The sequence below is a fragment of the Canis aureus genome, chromosome X, assembly GCF_053574225.1.
Source record: "Canis aureus isolate CA01 chromosome X, VMU_Caureus_v.1.0, whole genome shotgun sequence".
Classification (NCBI taxonomy): domain Eukaryota; kingdom Metazoa; phylum Chordata; class Mammalia; order Carnivora; family Canidae; genus Canis; species Canis aureus.
Genome location: NC_135649.1, coordinates 82,052,825 through 82,071,672, shown reverse-complemented (window position 1 = coordinate 82,071,672; position 18,848 = coordinate 82,052,825). Strand labels below are relative to the sequence as shown.

The window sequence follows — 18,848 nt, the reverse complement described above, 5'->3', positions numbered from 1 at the left end:
ATCCCCCTTGAGCTGTCCCCCCCCGCACTGGCCTTCCCATTGGCTGCCCGCCCCTTCAGGCCCTGCCCCCGCCGGTCCCGCCACCGGTGCCGTCGGTGCCGCCGCCGCCGCCGCCGATATGGCGCGCCCGGCCCCTGTGGAGCCCCCGCTGCGGCATCCCGCGCCCCCCTCGCCGGCTGCGGGCGAGCCCCGCACCTCTGTTGAGGCGGCGGTGGCGCCGCGGAGAGTGCTGTTCGCCGACGAGGCCCTGGGGCTGCCGCTGGCGCAGCTGCGCCGCTACCGGCCGTGGGGCGGGCCCGGGGCGGGCAAGATGGCGGCGGCGGCCGGGCAAGATGGCGACGGCGGCGGGGCTGACGAGGACGACGATGGCGAGGATGGGGATGAAGGGGAGGAGGAAGAGGAGGCTTGCCCTGCGCCCTCGCCGCTGTGCCCCGTCCCCGCTGGCGGGGGGTTTTACCTGGTGCCCACATTTTCGCTGCCGTCCGCGCCGGGCCGTCTGGAGCGCTTGGGGCGCGTCATGGTGGAGCTGGAGGCGCTGCTGCCGCCTCCCGGAGCGGTCCCCGGGGGTGCCGGGGTGTGGGTGCCTGGGGGGCGCCCGCCGGTACTGCGCGGGTTGGTACGCGTGCTGAACCGCTCCTTCGAGAAGGCGGTGCACGTGCGGGCCTCACACGACGGCTGGGCTTCCTTCTGCGACCACCCAGCGCGCTACGTCCCGCGCAGCCCGCCGGGGGCAGGAGCGGGAGGACCAGGAGCAGGAGATCCCATCCTGGATCCCGGCCTGGGCCTGGGCTTGGGCCCTGGCCAGGCGTCCGCCTCCTCGCCCGACGACGGCGGCCGCACCGACCGCTTTGCCTTCCAGCTGCCCTTTGCTGAGGGCGCGGGCGATGGGGCGCGCCTGGACTTCGTGGTGCGCTATGAGACCCCCGAGGGCACTTTCTGGGCCAACAATCAAGGGCGCAACTACACAGTCCTGCTCCGGATCGCACCCGCTCCCACACCCACTGATGCTGAAGGGCTGCCCCAGCAGCAGCAGCTGCAGCAGCTGGAGCCACAGCCCGAGTGCCAGGGTCCCGTGGAGGCTGAGGCCAGGCAGCTGAAGAGCTGCATGAAGCCGGTGAGGCGCAGGTAATGTCTGCCAGCGCCACCTCCGCCAACGCAGGGCTGTGTCTAGGATGGAGGACAAGCATCCCAACCTAGGAACCCCTCAGGCCTGCTCTCCAGGACAGGGAGGAGGACTCATTCAATCAGTTAGTCAAAGAGTAAGGCAAACATGTGCTAGGCTCTGTTTTAATTACTGGGGTTTCATTCATTCATTAATTGAATTCCACTGTAAAACTGAACAAGACAGACATCTTCCCTGCCCTCAAGGATACGTATAGGCTCCTATGGGAGACAGTTTGAAAAAAATAAGCAGATAAGATACGTAGGGATAAGATTAGTTGCTGGGAGGAAAGTGAAATAGGCTAAGGGGATAGTTTGGAGGGAATAGCTAGCTGCTTTAGAGTGTTGAGGAAAGGCCTTTAAGGAGGTGAGTCCTGGAAGATTGCAAGTGGAGTCATGCAGATGGGGGAGGAGTTTGTAGAAAAGGGAACAGGAAGGACTTTTCTGATGAGGTGCCATTTAAACTGAGTCCTGAATGATAAAGGAGGAATGGTTACGTACAGAAATGGGATCAAAGGTGTTCTAGGCAGAGGGAACTGAGTACAAAGGTCCTGAAGTGAGAATGAGGTTGGTGTGAATGATGAGCAGTGTGCAGGAGTGGACAGCACTTCAGTGACCTAGTAGGGTGGACCAAGGGCCTTGCCAGTGGGGAAGAGGAAATCTGATTCCCATTTGACAGTAGTAAACCAGAGTTCAAGAGGGAGAAACTGGTTGAGGAAGTGATGGCGCCTGGCTTTTCCAATTCCACCATGGCTGACCTTGAAGCCTGTGCATCTCTTTACTGTTAATGCTCTAATCTAGCGCGAGGCCTCCTGCAGAACTGAGGGGCTGAGTCTATGCTCTCACTGGGAAGCAGTTGCTGTGGCAGAGGCAGAACCAGATGATCCTGGACTGGAAGTTCTTGTCCTTTGTTTTTGCCTGTGATCATTCAGAGCCTGGGGGAAGGGACCAGTTAACCCCAGGAAGCCTGATAGGAGACTAGGTTTTCTCAGTCAAGCTAGGAGTTCTTTTAAGGTAGCAGCTTCAAAGGCCTGATTCTTTTGGAGTGTCAGAGTCTAACCTGGGATAAGTAGAGTCTCTGTGCACGTGTGAGAAATGTACACATTTCCCTGCTTCCAGGGGGATTGGAAATGGGAATGGGAAAATGTGTTCTAGACCTTGTATGTGCTTGATTAGAAGCCTTTGGGTGCAGCAAGATGTTTGTGGACCTGGCAAGGCCATGGGCTGTGAGTGAGTGGTTCAGAAAGTTCTAGCTTGGGGCTGGTGGGCAGGTGTGCCTGGGTATGTGAGCAAGCAGGCAAGTACCGACTCACCGACCTGTGAACCCCACAGTAACCTGAGAGTCTAAAGGGGGCAGGCAGCATGCCTTTCCTTACAGTGTTAAGAGAGTGGGTTCTGACATCAGAGTGCCTCGGTTCAAATTGCAGCCCTGCTGTCTACTGGCTTTGTGACCTTGGCTAACTTATTTGACCACACTGTTCCTCAATACCCTTATCTGTAAAATGGCTAATTAACGCCACCTACTTCAGAGGAGACGAGTAAAAGCACTCAGAACCAAATCTGGCTCATAGCAGTGCCAGAAAATATTAACTTGTGTTTATGTTTATATTTATATTTAGGGAATCACACATATAGTTCCTTGAATAGTCCTGAACTCTGCTCTGCCCATCACCTGCTGTGTGGCCTTGCCTCAGTTTCTTTACCTATAAGCCTCAGTCTTCTCATCGGACAGTTGCTTTGGTTGGGTTGAATGCAGCAAACATGGGCAAGGCACTTAAGGATGGTGGTCGGCTCTGAGAAATAGTGGCCAGCATTTACTGAGCTCTGCTGAGTGCTTCAAGTCTGTTCTCTCCTGAGTCCTGCTGTGCATGCTCTGTGGTATAAGTGCTCTGGTTATCCACATTTAATAAAGGGGCAGACAGGTAGCTCAGGGAGGTGAGCCAGCTTACTCAAGACCCCTCAGCTAGTGAGTGACAGGACCAGGGAGAAAGTGCTAGGGACTTTTTTTTTTTCTTTTTTTTTTACTTCTGGAAGGTCTGTCAGGTAATTCTGCATTTCATTCTTGGTGTTCCCAGCAGGTCATGCTTTCCTTTTAACTTCTTTCTCTCTCTCTTTCTCTCTTCAGTCTCTCCCTTCTTCACGTTTTTTGAGGTATACCTATACAAAGTGTACTGATCTTAAGCTCAGTGGATTTTTACCTATGCATGCTCTTGTGTAGCCATCACCCAGATCAAGGTTTCAAGTGCCCAGAATCCCCTTCATTTCTGTCACTTTTCCCAAGTTGTCTTCCCAGGTGGCTGTCATGGGAGCCCTGTCTGGAAGATGCGACAGTTTGGGTAACAGTTTGGTCATTTTGGAGTGTAAAAGGAAGAGAACAGAGTAATCAAAAGCTCGCAGGGCCAAGGTGGGTGGAGAGGGTGTTTTTCTTTTAAAATACATGAGTGGTTTTAAGGAGAAATTGAAGCAGCCCGTTCAGACAATTGTTTTGGTATCTGGCCCCAGGTCTGTGGTTCCTAACATGACTTGTGATATTATTTTAAGTGGGCAGATGGCTTTTTGATAGCTTCTTTATCTTTTGATCTCAGCTCTTGCAAAGGGGAGGTTGGTGCTCATTGCAAGATCAGCGGTAAGATTTTCTTTGTAGGTCGGTGGCTTTCTTAGCGAGTACATTTCAACTTATTATTGTTGTAAAAGCTGTGTGCTGCTGGTGACTTGGAGTGCTGTTGAAGAACAGCTGCCCCCTGCAACCCAGCCCTCTTGGGAAATGGTAGCTGATCTCAGGGGATAGGCTTAACCCGTGGGAACCCCATGGTAGAGGGTTTCTTGTTCAGAAGTACTGGCTGCAGGCCCACCGTGAACTGGGCATGGCCGTGTCAGGTGGGGGCACAGGGGAGGTCTGTGGTAGCCATTGGGCTACAGCTCAGAAACCGAAATGGCTGCATTCCTGGGATCGCTGGACCAGGCTTTGGATAACCCTTAGGCTTAGAGATGTTCCATCAACAAGCGTTTGTTGAGGGCCTACTATGTGCTGGGCACAGTGCTAGGTTCAAACAGGGAAAAAGATGGAGGCTGGCACTCAGCTATCAAAGGTTTTGTAGCGGTACTGGGTGGGGAAAAGCAGGGACGGAGGGCTTGGTACATGAGGCCTGGCAGAGACCCTACTCTGTGCTTGGTATTTTGCTGAGGGTTTGGGTGCAAAGGCCTCATACAATCCTTTCAACATTCCCTGTGAGAGAGACTGTTTTTATCCCTTTCCTGGATGAGCAAACAGAGGCTCCCAGAGTCCAGAGTCCTAGGACTGGTGTCAGGAGGAGCCCTCCTGGTCTGCCTTGGCTTAACACCCTTAGAAGGTGTCCCATTCCTCTTAAAAATAAAGACCAAGAAAGCCTCAGCATGGCCTTCAAGCATCCCCCTGCCCTGTCCTCCAGTCTGGCATCTGCAGCTGCCAGTCTCATTTCACACCATCCTCTGCCTTCTGAGCTCCTGTCACCACGGTCTCATTGAGGTGCCTTGCCCCTTACTGTCTCAGGGCCTTCCACCCATGCTGTTTTCCTTCACCAGGAATGTTGGTCCTGTGCTCCTCTCTGTCTCCTCAGTTTGGTCCTTCAGTCCTAAGAGGGCTTCCTCTGGGAAGCCTGTCCATCCCAACATCCTCAGGCCTCAGTGTGTTCATAACATGGAGCAGGTGAGCCCTGCTGAAGAACATCACATAGCAGAACAGATGTGTGTTGCCACAAATTTAAGCTCATTTTCCAGCTTGCCTGGCAGTCCTGTTCTATTTTTCTGATCCACTCTTATCTCCACTTTGATGTGACTCTTTTCACATGTTCTTTACCTTCAGACTTCCTGCTTCAAAAAACAAAATGAAGCCATAAGAAGGGAACTCCCCACAACTTGCAGCCCCTAAGCCTGCAAACTAAGTTCCCTCCCTTGTGTTGCAGGGGAGAAGAGGGTCCTTTTACTCAGGCCATTCCCCCCTCCCCGGACTTATGCCCTGGGTCCTATTTTCTGCCACTTGCTCCAGAACTTGACCTTTCTCTCCTGGCTGTTTTTCAACCACCCTCCTTGCTGATCCTCTCAGCCTTTATGTGTGCTAGTGTCTCTGCTTTCTTAAAAACCTGTTCTTTGACCTCACCTCTGTCCCTGCTGCTCTTGGCCAGCACCTAATCACCCCCGTTCATTACGGACTCCCCCTTCTAAAGAATTCCCCACACTCCTCCGTTTGCTTCAGCTGCCCCCCCCAACATCTGCCAGATTCCATAGGTGGTTTTGGTTTTCTTCTTGAAGCGGTTGATCCCTCCTTCTTAAAAAAACAGTCTTCTCTTGCCTTGGGACCACGCTCTGCTGCTTTCCTCTTAACACTCTGGCCCTTCTCCTTGCTATTTCCTTCCACCTCACATAGCCAAGCTCGGTGTCTCCACTTGGCTGATGTCCCAAAGATGCATCCCGTGTTCAAGATCACATCCATCACCTCCCTGAAAGTGTTCCTGAGCGGCCTCTTCCCTACCCCTCCCTTGCTTATATCTTCCTTCTAAGCATCCTAAGCCCATCCTGACCCTGGAGTCTGGGCCAAGGCCCTTTTTGTTCTAGGGCATTCATCCTTTCCTGAAGGCACCGACCTCAGTTTGCAGTTAGACCTTCATTAGGGGATTATTGGATGACCCTCCCTGCCCTCTTAGACTGTAAGCTCCGTGAGGGGTAGGGACACGGTCTGCTTTGGTTCACCACTGTATTCCTGCAGGGCCTGCCATGGTGCCTGGCACTTAACAGGTGCTCAATAAATGTTTGTTGAAAGAATGAGTGTGAGTTATTTTTTTAAATGTCTTCCTCCACACGAAATTGTAAGCTTCCTAGTTGAGGTACTCACCATTGCGTCTCCAGGGTCTGTCACTGGGCTGATGCACAGTAAGGCCTCTGATTTTTAGGTCACCTGTTGCTGAATGGATGGGGACCCAATTTGCTATCTTGAGTTGGCAGCCTCAGGGGAAACCAGAACAATCAAAGTTGAAACAGGACAGGCCAAGGGCCATCTTAGTTGTCTGGAAAGTGAGGATTTTGTGAGAAAGTGGTCCTCTTTTACTCCACAGTCAGTAGGGCATCATGGTTAAGGGTGTGGACAGACGCCACCCGCTATAGAAGTGGCAGAGCTTAGATCTGAGCCAGGGCGGTCCTGCTCTAGTTCCCCAGTTCTCAACTGCTGTACCAGGCTGGGTGGTACGTCTTAACCAGTGGGACATCGGTGGGCAAGTTGCTTTCCTTTTCAAAGCCTCAGTTTTCCCTCAGTGGGAGATTGGAGGGGGATTGGTGTTCGTTAGCACTTCATAGGCGACGTTCCACTCTTTCCTGAATTCATGGCCCTCTGAGATAGCTGTTACCATTATACCTTCTTTACGAAGGTTCAGTGACTTGCTCCAGGTCACACAGCTGGTAGGTGGCAGAGCTGAGGTTATTCAAAAGTACACATCCTGACCCTTCATTGAGCTGTGGAATCATCAATTTCCTGGATCACAACGAATATTAGAGAAAAAAACTAGCATAGGAAATTATCAGCGTGCATCCTAACACATAGTAAAGGTAAGTGTTGTTTCATTCAAAGAACAACTTTTTCAGTTCTATATATGTATATTTCCACATGCATGGGTGTGCTGACTTATGATGTAAAATGTATTTCTTACTGTGGGTTACCGCCAAACAAATGAAGTCACTGCTGTAAAAGAAGCTCATGGCAGTGATAAACTGCTCTCCTTCCTCCACCTCGCTGGATGGGCTGTAAGTCTCAGAGTTGCTACTGACACAGACTGTAGTTGGGGAAGGCAGAACAATGCCCCCGCAGAATGTGGTGGCTTTTACAGCCACTTCAAACCCTGTTCTTTTCAGAAAGCAGATGGCTTGGGGTAACCAGAATTCCAAGTATCGAGGGGCAGGTTTCTGAAGCCATCTGACCCCCTGGAGAGTCAGCATTATCTTTGAGTTGACTACATGGGAGCTGGGGTCTGTTGAGTTTCCCTTTGGGTTTCAGCATGTGACCCACTTTGGGCTGGCTGGGTTCTTTGAAAACAATGTTGGGGGTGCTCCCAGAGGACTCGGGGTGGTGGGGGCAGTGATGTGACTGCTCTGAAAGTCTGCTTTGCTCTTCCCCATTGGGGATTGTCAGCCCCCCCTTGCCCTCACTCTGACGATTCACTTTTTTGTTCTGTCTCCGGCTGGCCCAGGTTGGGGCCAATGGCACCTCTTTCTGAAATCTCACCTCCTGCCCCACCCCCCCGGGTGTCGTCTGAGGTCAGCGGTCATTGAGTTTCCTGATGGCAGGAGGAATTTCACACCCAGGATATTGGTGTGGCCCCTTCTAGGCTGCGCGTCTTGACTAGTTCTAGAGAACACCCCAAGGATGCATCCTGGATGCAGGCCCACTACTGCCTACTGCCCTTGAGGAGATAGCATGTGGCATTTGTGGGGCCAGTGCCAAAAGAGCAGGTTTCCTTCTCGAAAATTAGCAAGCACCCTGGAGGTACAGTTTTGTTCTTAATCTCCTCCCTCCCCATTTTTCTAAGAACCCCTCTTCTCTGTTACTGATCAGTGAGTCAGTATACACTTGTACCCCATTTCTCTTACTATCCTCCTTTTGATTAAAGTCATAGCTGCCCCTGACTGTTTACTGTGAAAGACAGTTCAAGGATATTTAGTTTTTTTTTTTTCTTCAGCCCACAGTTTCAAACACTGTCTTCAAAATGGAGCCCACTTTGGATTGTTATCAGTGTGGTGTGTAGTTAGTGGGTGTAGAGACATGGTTCCTTGAGCCTCAGTTTCCGCATTTGTAAAAAGGGAAGAATGTCTCTTTGAAGGATGGATGTGAAGGTTTTCAAATGACTTGGTGTATCAATGAAAAGGGCCCACGTTGGAGGAGATGAACAATAAATGCTTGTGCCTTCTGCTTTCATCTCTCTGACTTCAGAGGTATGGAGAGTGCCCTGTGTACTTCTGCTGACTTTGTGGATCTTGGGATCAGCTGAATTGCTTGACCTGATTTTTGGAAGTTCCTCTTCTCACGCTCCTTGGCTGCAGAAGAGATGCTTTGGGGGCTGAACAATTTGTTTTGTGTTTGTTTTTCTTCTCTCTCTTCTTTCTTCAACTGAACTGTGGAATTCTTTTCTTTCTGGTTGGCTGCATCCTGTGTCCCGTCACCCCCCACCCCCACACTCTTTACTCTCTCGTGTACATTCAGGACTCTGGAGTGGTATTTAGAAGCTTGGTTGTGCGTGTCAGCACTGAACCAGATGGTAGGGGATGGCTTGCCTCGTCCTGCCCCTGGGAGAAAGGGCTGCCCTTCTGTTTGTGGGTCTTCTTTAAGAAGCTTGCTTTAGAAGATCCTAGGAAGGTGACATTTTTCTAATGAAGGTTTACACCAGCAAAAGAAGTCAGTAGAAATTGTTTTGGGCCACAAGTCCAAAGCCCTTGACTTTAAACTTACTGGGGGGAGGAGGGTGGGACCTGGTGCACGATCAAGCTGGTTTGTTCCAAATACCCCTTTCTTATCCATGATGCTCAGGAGTTGGTGGCTAGGCTTCCAGAGTTACTCACTCCAGGGCCTTGTAATATTCAGATTCAAATACCTTTGGTGAGGTGCACGAGCCCTAGTCATTGGAGAAAGATAGATGGTCCCTTCTGGGGCTTCTAGACTCTAGATCTATGCACCTGGTTCACATTTCTTCCCTGAGGGACCTTGCAGCCACTGCTGTGTCTGTTGATCTAGGCACATGTCCCATGAAGGCAGGGAAACTGAGAATGAATATATGGGCAAAAGGCAGGTCCAAAGAAAAGCCCAAATGAAAGAAGAAGGAGAGATGTTGTCTTATTACTGCTGCCCGCCTCTATCTACTTCCAGAAAGGGTCGGAGATAGGGTTGAGGTAAGACCTCAGTTTCCCTCGTCCAGGAAGTAGCAGTGTGTTGATTGAAAGCTCAAATTTAGACATGGGAGCTGAAAGGCTTAGGTTTGGATCCTTGCTGTGTGACCTTGAGCTGTTTCCTCGGCTCCCTCATCATCATTTGTGAGATGCAGATAATAATACTGCCTACTTCACAGGATTAAAAGTACCTACCTCACAGAATTGTTGTGAGGATTACATTAATATAGGTGAAGTGCATAGAACAGTGCCCAGCATCATAGTGGGTATTCAGGTCATCTAGTGATCCTCGGTTTCTGTGAGGTAATTGATTATGTGTTTTCAAAAAGTTGCAACCATCTGCAGAAATGTCAACATAATCATATTACCTTTTGGGAAGAAAAAGGTCTGAGCAATTGCCTCAGCTCCTCTCTGTCCCCGCTCATGTTTTTGTTAACACTTCCCTCTCATTTGTCTTCATCTGTCAACATTTGGCACTCATTTCTGAGAATGAGAACAGCGATTTCTCCATGATCCCTGTGACCCCACCCCTGGCAGAGACTGGCTGAAATACACTTGCCTTGTGCCACTTAGACCTTGCTCGGGGCCTGACTTGCCTGGTGGAGGAAGACCAATCCTCATGAATATCTACAGTAGATTCAGCTCCCCCACCTCCCCGCTCAGTGCCAGGCCCCGGTGTCTGGCTTGATGTCCTCATTTCCCCTGACTGCCCTGTGCTTGGTGTGCACATCCTGGCTGTCCTGTGCTCTGTTTTAAGGTGAGGAGGGTGAGGCTCAGAAAGGTTAGGTGGTTGGCCAGGCTGGTAGGGTGACGGGTGGAGGGTTGGTGGAGGGACCCAGGTTTTTGTGACCTCAGTTTACTTCCTTTTTCCACTGGTCTCCTTTTGGTTATCCAGTTGCTTCCTTTCTTCCCTTTGCTGCTTTCTGAGTCCCAAAGTCCTTGCCTGCCCTTTCTTGGAAAAAGCATGCTCCTCTACAGCTAGGAATGTACCCCCAAAGAAATGATCCAGAATGCTTGTAAAGCCATGCCCAACCACATCTGCCAGAGTCTGCTTCGTGAGAGCAAAACCAAGGCAACAAACTAGCTGCTCAGTAGGTTGGGAATGGGTACATACGTTACAGTGAGCTGCCATGAGAGTAGGCAGCCATATCACACGTTGACAAAAGTATATAGTCATGCTTCTTACTGTTACAGGGACAAAGCCAGTGGTGAAATGTCATCTGCAGAATCTAAGTGATTTTTGTAGAATATCTGGAATTAAATTTTCCAAAATGGTGCTAGTGGTTGCCTCGGGCTGATACGTGGCTTTTCCCCTTTTTTGTGCTTTCCTGTGTATCATAACATTTCTAAAATGAGAGCGTAGGACTTTTCTAATTAGGGGATAGAAAGGGGTGACAGAGGGAAGATAGCCACAGTCCCTTGAGAGTGGGCCACCCCAGAGGCTCAAAAGGTACTGGTGGGTGGCAGAACTGGCCTCTCAGGACATCAGATCCATGCATTCTCCCTTTTGCCCTGCAGGCCTCCTGAGGAAGAACTGAGGATGAACAACCTGGATGATAACACCCCTGCTATGGGTAAGCAATTGGCCGGCTTTGGGGGTTTTAGCTTCTATTTACCATTTCTTTCTTCTCCCTGTTTTCTTTTTTAAGAAAGATTTTACTTATTTATGAGAGAGAGAGAGAGAGAGAGAGAGAGCGCGCACAATCAGGGGGGAGTGGCATGGAGAGGGAGAAGCAGACTCCCCATTGAGCAGGGAGCCTGACATCGATCCCAGGACTCTGGGATCATGACCTGAACCGAAGGCAGATGCTTAACCAACTGAGCCCCTCAGGCACCCTCTCCCTCTTTTCTTTTTTTTAAGATTTTATTTATTCATTCATGAGAGATACAGAGAAAGGCAGAGACATAGGCAGGGGGAGAAGCAGGCTCCCCTGCAGGGAGCCGGATGTCGGACTCAATCTCAGGACCCTGGGATCATGCCCTGAGCTGAAGGCAGACACTCAACCACTGAACCACCCAGGTGTCCCTCCCTGTTTCCTTCATACAAATTAGGAGGTGCCCTCTGCCTTAGAGTGTCACAGAAAGCTGCAGAAGCAAAACTGCCAAGTAGCCAGAAGAGCAGATTTAAAAAAAAAAAAAAACTAAACCAGGCCTGCTTGTACACCTTCCTCACCCCAACACTACCCTTCTCTTCTCTCCAGCGGAACGCCCTAAAGTCCAGGAGTCAGTGGGTCCCCTGGTGGCCCCCACCCCTCTCCGTCCATGGCCTCAGATGACACTTCAGGTAAGCAGGCCCTGGCAGCCTCTGGATGGACAGCCCAGTGGGAGACTGAGTGGTGGGGGCCGACTTGCTCCAGGTCTGCCCTGGGTCGGAGGGAGGCCTCCCAAATCAGAACCTGATGGCAGAGGGGTAGAAATGCAGTTATTTACCTGAGCTTTGTTAAGTTAGCAAATATTTATTGAGTGCTTGCTCCATGCTAAGCAGTTTAAGGCATTGGGAAGATGGTTGTGACCACTCTGTCTTCATGGGGCTTATTTACATTTTAATGGAGTGAGACATGACAAAACAAATAATAGTCAAAATATATGATATTTTAGATGATGGTGAGGTCTAAGGAAAAAAATAAAGGGATGGGGAGTGTGTGTGTGCACATGCACACATGTGAGACACATACACATATACATGGGGGTGGGGGGGATGTTTTGTGAGTTTAGATCGGGTGGCCAGGGGAGGCCGTTATGGTAGGTGAGATTTGAGCAAAAATCTGGAGAACGTGGGAGAGAGACATGTGAACAACTAGGGGAAGAACATCCCAGGCAGGTGCAAAGTCCCTCAGGCCCAGGCATGGCAAAGGTATGTGAGGAACAGTGAGGAGCAGTGAGTGGGGGAGGGGAGGAGCAGCAGGAGGTAAGGTCAGACAGGTTGGGGACAGATCGCCTAGGGTCTCATGGGCCTGGGAGAGAACTCTGGCTTTTCCTCTGAGTGACAGGGGAGCCATGGAAGGGTCAGAAGGCTTGAGAGCAGAGAAGGGCCATGATCTGATTTAGGATTTAATGGGCTCCCTCTGGCTGTTGTGAGGAAAACAGGCTATAAGGGCAAGGGTGGGAGCAGGCCCCCCACGCCCACCAGGGGGAGGCTGCTGCCGTGTTCCAGGCCAGTGATGCCCTTGCTGGCAGGGAGGCAGAGATTCTGGAGATGTCATGTGTATGTGTGTGTGTGTGTGTGTGTGTGTTAGTACAAAGATTTTTTTTTAAGATTTTATTTATTTATTCATGAGAGACAGAGAGAGAGAGAGAGAGAGAGAGAGAGAGAGAGGCAGAGACAGGCAGCAGGAGAAGCAGGCTCCATGCAGGAAGCCTGATGCAGGGGATCCCTGGGTGGCGCAGCGGTTTGGAGCCTGCCTTTGGCCCAGGGCGCGATCCTGGAGTCCCGGGATCGAGTACCACATTGGGCTCCCGGTGCTTGGAGCCTGCTTCTCCCTCTGCCTGTGTCTCTGCCTCTCTCTCTCTCTCCATGTGACTATCATGAATAAATAAATTAAAAAAAAAAAAAGGAAGCCTGATGCAGGACTCTATCCTGGGACCCCGGGATCACGCCCTGAGCCGAAGGGAGGCGCTCAACCACTGAGCCACCCAGGAATCCCAAGTACAAAGATTTGCAAACATATCAGAAGAGATTAGTATAATGAACTCACATATGCCTATCACCCAAGCTTCAACAGATTTTAATCCCTGTATGTGCTTACTTATTTCCATACCCCCTCTGCCCCCCCCACTGCCTATGGAATTATTTGGGAAAAATCCAGACATTATCTCATCCATAAATATTTCAGTTTGTATCTCAGAAAATTAAGCACTCTTACACACACACACACACACACACACACACTCACTCACATACACACATACCACAATGTAGCATCACACCTCAGGAAATTAGCAGTCAGTCCGTAATATCATCAAATAGTTGATAAGTGTTCAAATTTCCTTATCTCAGTGGTGTTGTAGGATCCAAACCAGGTCAACACATTGCATTTGGTGGATGGGGCTTTTTTAGATTTTTCTTTTTTAAAAAAAGTATTTATTTATTTATTTGTAAGAGGCACAGAGAGAGAGAGGCAGAGACATAGGCAGAGGGAGAAGCAGGCTCCTCGCAGGGAGCCCGATGTGGGACTCGATTCCGGACCCTGGGATCACACCCTGAGCTGATGCTCACCAACTGAGCCGCCAAGGTGTCCCTTTTTTAGATTTTTCAATCTCCCTCACTTTTCTGGCAATTTGTTTGTTGAAGAGCCCTTGTTTGTCCTGTAGAGTTTCCCACAGTCTGGTTTCGGCTGATTGCATCCACGTGGAAACACATTTCTTACTCTATTTTTATTAATATATTAATTCCATTTGATTAATGTGATCTATTAAATTAACTAATGTACTTTATTAAACTATCAATTTTATTAAATTGATTAATTAAATACAATCTATTATTATTAAATGAATTTAACTTGAATTGATTCTGTTTAATTCTCTTGTTCCCATTTCATTTATTAATTGGAATTCTTCTCTAAAGAGAAACTTTCTCATATCAACTGTTTGGCTGCCTTGAGGATATATAATTTGTATTGAAAAAGCTGTATAAATTTTTTCCTTTTTATTTACTAGTTTTCAGAAAAAATGAACTTCTCTGAAGTTGACCAGTTAAAGGATTTTTGGTTTGGGTATATTATTACTAACTCACGAATTTGAAACATATTTGATAAGTTTCAATCCATTCCATTTATTTATTTATTTTGATGTTTAAATTGAACTATCTCTAGCCAGTGGAAACTTATTTACATTGGTTCCAAAGTCCTTTTGAATATATCCCCATCATTCTTTGAACACTAACTCGCATTCTAGAATGACAGCATATCTTAGACTCATCTTGTACTTTCCCTGCCCCAAACCTGGAAGCAGTCATTTATTTAGAAAACTCTGGTTCCTTTTAGTGGAGAACGGTGTTTAGAAACCAGGATATGGGTTCTCGGTGTGGTTGTTGTCGTTCCTAGGCCTTGTTAAAATAAATTGTTTTAAAAGAGAAAATACGTGAGGATATTCTGGGTATGTTTTGAAGGTCAACTGACAGTATTTACTGATAGCCTTTCACCAAATATTGTTGCTAACTGCATTCCTTAGCTTTATGATCTGCAGAAGTCCCATTTTACTCCATCTGATTTTGTTATTTTAATATAGATGACATAGGTTCTGGGGTTTGGAGAACTAGAGAGGGCCCTTTAGGGAGGGTTTATCTGGAAACACCTGTGGGGCTGGGTGTGGGCTGTCGTTAGCTCTCACTTTCTCTGCTTGTCCCATCCCCTCCTCTACTTCATTCCTTTCCCTTTCTCTCCCCTCCTGCCCTGCCCTCCCACCCCATGGCTCTAGGTTTCTGAAGTTACAGTGACTGGCAAACCCCCAGAAGAAGGTGACGTCCCCAGAAGCAATCCACCTGTGGCTTTCACAGAGGTCCCCCAGGCACCAGCCATCAGGATTCTCCCCTCTTCCTCTCTCTGTGGCCTGGGGGGCTCCCCCAGGGACCAGGCCTCAGGGCCCGATGCAAGTGAGGGGGCACCCGGGCCTCTCCTGGAACCCAACCAGCAACAGGTGGAGGCCACGTGGGAAGTATCGAGAGAGCATGGAGGGGGCCGAAAGGACTCCATGGTGGGGGCTATTATTGATGAACCCCCTGGGGGTCTGGAGGTTGTGAGTGGGTTGGAGGAGCTGCTTGGCGAGGACACCATTGACCAGGAGCTGGAGCAGCTCTACCTATCCCACCTGAGCCGCCTGCGGGCTGCTGTGGCTGCAGGTGGGGCAGGAGGTGGTGGGGAGGGCCCCACAGATGGGGGGGTGTCCCCCAGCCATCCCCTGGGCATACTCACGGACCGAGACCTGATCTTGAAGTGGCCTGGCCCTGAGCGGGCCCTGAACAGTGCCCTGGCTGAGGAGATCACACTGCATTATGCCCGGCTGGGGCGTGGTGTGGAGCTTATCAAGGACACTGAAGACCCTGATGAGGAGGGGGAGGGCGAAGAGGGACTCTCCGTCATACCCTCCAGCCCAGAAGGGGACACCCCCAAGGAATCACCTCCGGAAATCCTCTCTGGGGCCCATTCTGTGGTAGCCACTATGGGAGATGTGTGGCTTCCATGGGCAGAGGGCTCGGGATGTGACAGCCCTGTGGTTCTGGGTGCAGAGGGTCAGTTCACCAGGGCTCCAGAAAAAGGGATGGGCAAGGACACTGATTCTTTGCATATGAGTAGGGTGACATCTGGGGTGACCGGGTCCCCAGAGGGGAAGGAAGGCCGGATGGAGTTTACCACTGAGTGGGCAGACAGCTTGGTTCCCATATCTGGTAAGGAGCCAGCCGCTCCAGTCCTACGGGGGCAAAGTCTTACCCTTCTTGGTCCCTCGGGGGCTGCAGTCTGTCCTAGCCTGGCCAGGCCCCACATGAGCTCCCAGGATGAGGAGGGTCCAGGCCCAAGCCTTGATCCTCCAAAGAAGTCTCCCACCTTAGCAGCCCCTGCAGAATGTTTGTGTATATTACCTCCCCAGCTCTGGGGGCCCTTGACCCAGACTCTGGGGGTCCTGGCTGGGTTGGTGGTGGTCCCTGTGGCTCTGAACAGTGGTATGTCCCTCCTGGTGCTTGCACTGTGCCTCTCTCTGGCCTGGTTCTCGTAGAGGCTGCTTATGGGGCGCAGCAATGATAGGCTTCCCCCTCTTTGGAGTCTGGGGGAGGCAGTCCCTATACCCCCCCAGGGGCTTCTGATGGGCTATGTGGCTTGTATAGTGAGGGGTCTTTTGCTTCTAAGAATGCCTGACTGGAAAGAGACCTTCCCATCCCTGAGGACTTGTGGGCACAGGGCTTCTTGCGGTGATACCAGTGGAGGGGAACAGGGCTCGGTGGATGGTGTGAGATATCTTTTCAGAAGGGAACTGGGCATGTCCTCCCTACCCCCCAAGCCTGTATTTATTTTTGTATAATTCTCTGGACGAGGGAGAGTGGTCGTGAGCTGGTCTTGGGGCACAATTACCCAGAGATATATTTATTAACAGCCAACCTGTGCAACCTGCTGGAGCTTTATTTTTAATTTAATTTATATAGAGTACCTATTATTATATGCCACAATAGAGCTCTATGAAAAATGATGTGTCTTACTGTACAGTGTTCTCTTGTTTGGGCCTGCATGTGTGGGGTGGTCATGTTCTGTGGGAGGCTCAAGGTGGGGAGTTGGGCGTGGGACATGGCCATGCCTGCTGCTACAGCTTCAATATGCCCTTGAGGATCTGTGTCACCTCACCTTATGGTCCTACTCCGTGTGGTCTGGTGGTCTTTGGAGGGACAGGTCCTTTGGTCTTTTCTGTATTCTGCCAGGGAGGGAGGAAGAATGATTGCCATATGAGGGTTTGCTGTCGAACACGTGGCTGTAATGATGGATGTGATCAGCTGTAGATGTGGGAATACCAGTTATGAATCAGCCACAAGGTTTTGAAGTTACTGAAAAAAAAAAGGCCTCTGATACCAGGAGGAGACCCCTCTGTCCCCAAGATCGGGAAGGTCTCAGAAGGGACAGAGGAGTTAATGTGCTGTGAAGAATTCATACCAGAGTTGCTGTCCACAGGCATTGCATTTCTAACTCAAAGCAGGTTACCCAGACACTTTGAAAGAAAGGATAGATATATTTACTGCATGCAAATAAAAAATCTCTGCACAGCAAAATAAAACACCATATATTTACTTCCTTTCACAGAAAAAGTTTACACCAACTTTCTTCCATTCTCCTCCAGGGCTCCAGTACTTTTCTGTAACAGTCCCAATCAGATTGTTTGCTCAACCACTTCCAAAAGTGCTGAAGTCACTGATGATATATGATTGGTGTATCAATGGCCACCTCCCAGACTTCATCTTACTTGACCTATGGGCAGCATTTAACACAGTGGGTCATCCTATCAACTTTGAAATCTTTCTTTACTTGGCTTGCAGGACACCACACTTGACTAGTTTTCCTCTTTCCTCATTGGCCATTCTTCTAGGACAGTGCTGGGCACATAGTAAGTCCTCAATAAATGCCTACTGAATGAAAAAAATGAAGGAACAAATAAGCAATGTGGGAAAATACAGAGACATGGTTAGAGAACTTAGTTGGTCATTCAGTGGTTACAAGCTCAGCTTAGTTCCCCAAATGTTGACTGACCACCTCTTCTCTGCTCTGAGGACACAGAGGAAGGATCTCACAGTCTAGTGGGAGGACAGATACAGAGAAAGGATTTTAGTGGAGTGTGGTTAGTTGCATTAGCAGTGGTGGGGGCCTCAGAACAGACGCTCAGCCCAGTGTGGGGAGTCTGGAAACCTTTTTGGAGGATATGGTGCATGAACTGAATTAAGAAATAAGAAGGAATCCACCAGGTGCTGAAGGGGAAGAGAGGACAATCCAGTCAGAAGGAAGAGAATTGCAGAGTTCTGAAAGTGGAAAACAAGTTTTTTTTTTTTAAAGGTTTTATTGGGGATCCCTGGGTGGCGCAGTGGTTTGGCGCCTGCCTTTGGCCCGGGGCACGATCCTGGAGACCCGGGATCGAATCCCACGTCGGGCTCCCGGTGCATGGAGCCTGCTTCTCCCTCTGCCTGTGTCTCTGCCTCTCTCTCTCTCTGTGTGACTATCATAAATAAATAAAGAAAAAAATATTTTAAAAAAAGGTTTTATTAATTTATTTGAGAGAGAGTGAGAGCATGAGCCAGGGGAGAGGCAGATGGAGAGGGAGAGGCAGACTCCCACTGAGCAGGGAGGCCAATACAGGACTCAATCCCAGGACCCTAGGATCATGACCCGAACTGAAGGCAGATGCTTAACCAGCTGAGCCACCAGGCGCCTTGGAAAACAGTATTGAAAACAAATTTAACACCTGCTCATTTCATCTTTCAGTGAGGATATTCTCACTTGGCCAAATACCAAAGTCCAAACATGTGCCTGTGGTCTTCCATTGATGTGATAATTTGCTCAATATCCAAAAAGGCAACTTTCCAACAACTGGATTGAAAAGTTAGATAAAATGGACAAATTACTACAGACATGTAACTTGACAAAACTGTCTCAAAAAATAAAAAAGGAAAAGTTGAGTAGTCCTATGACCATTAAAGTAACAGAACCTGGGGATCCCTGGGTGGCTCAGCAGTTTGGCGCCTGCCTTCAGCCCAGGGTGTGATCCTGGAGTCCCAGGATCAAGTCCCGCATCGGGCTCCCTGTGTGGAGCCTGCTTCTCCCTTTGCCTGTGTCTCTGCCTCTCTCTCTCTCTCTCTTTATCTCTCACTGTCTCTCGCATGAATAAATAAATAAAATCTTTTTTTAAAAAAAGTAACAGAAGTCTTCCCAACAGAAACTCTGGGCCCAGATGGCTTCAGTGGTGATACACTCAAGGAACAAACAATTCTGATTCTACAAAAGGGATTCCAAAGTGTAGAAAAAGGGAGTGTTTCTTTTTTTTTTTTTAAGATTTTATCTATTTATTCATGAGAGAGAGAGAGAGAGGGAGAGAGAGATAGAGAGAGAGAGGCAGAGACACAGGCAGAGGGAGAAGCAGGCTCATGCAGGGAGCCCAACTCAGGACTCAGTTCTGGGACTCCCAGGTTATGTCCCCAGCCGAAGGCAGGTGCCAAACCGCTGAGCCACCCAGGGATCCCCCAAAGGGAGCGTTTCTTTCTTTTTTTAAAAAAATATTTTATTTATTCATGAAAGACAAACACACACACAGAGAGAGAGAGA

General features: G+C 49.5%; 1 protein-coding gene across 2 annotated transcripts; it reads left to right on the top strand.

Moving 5' to 3' along the window:
• Positions 1-90: 90 nt before the first annotated feature.
• On the top strand, positions 91-16,239 carry PPP1R3F (protein phosphatase 1 regulatory subunit 3F). 2 transcript variants are annotated; one of them, XM_077888345.1, is made up of 4 exons: positions 91-1,125; positions 10,582-10,637; positions 11,265-11,347; positions 14,479-16,239. In XM_077888345.1, exons 1-4 carry the CDS (start codon positions 119-121, stop codon positions 15,769-15,771), a joined length of 2,439 nt encoding a protein of 812 aa, XP_077744471.1. In that variant the 5' UTR covers positions 91-118; the 3' UTR covers positions 15,772-16,239. The 2 variants fall into 2 exon arrangements, with proteins under 2 accessions (XP_077744471.1, XP_077744472.1); XM_077888346.1 differs by lacking the exon at positions 91-1,125 and adding an exon at positions 8,657-9,820.
• Positions 16,240-18,848: the final 2,609 nt, after the last annotated feature.

What these genes read in the sequence shown, in the direction of transcription:
- PPP1R3F (XM_077888345.1), top strand. Translation starts at nt 119, where the DNA reads ATGGCGCGCCCGGCCCCTGTGGAGCCCCCGCTGCGGCATCCCGCGCCC. An exon ending in ATGAAGCCGGTGAGGCGCAG is followed by an intron (nt 1,126 to 10,581) that starts GTAATGTCTGCC and finishes TTTGCCCTGCAG; the next exon opens with GCCTCCTGAGGAAGAACTGA. An exon ending in TGATAACACCCCTGCTATGG is followed by an intron (nt 10,638 to 11,264) that starts GTAAGCAATTGG and finishes TCTTCTCTCCAG; the next exon opens with CGGAACGCCCTAAAGTCCAG.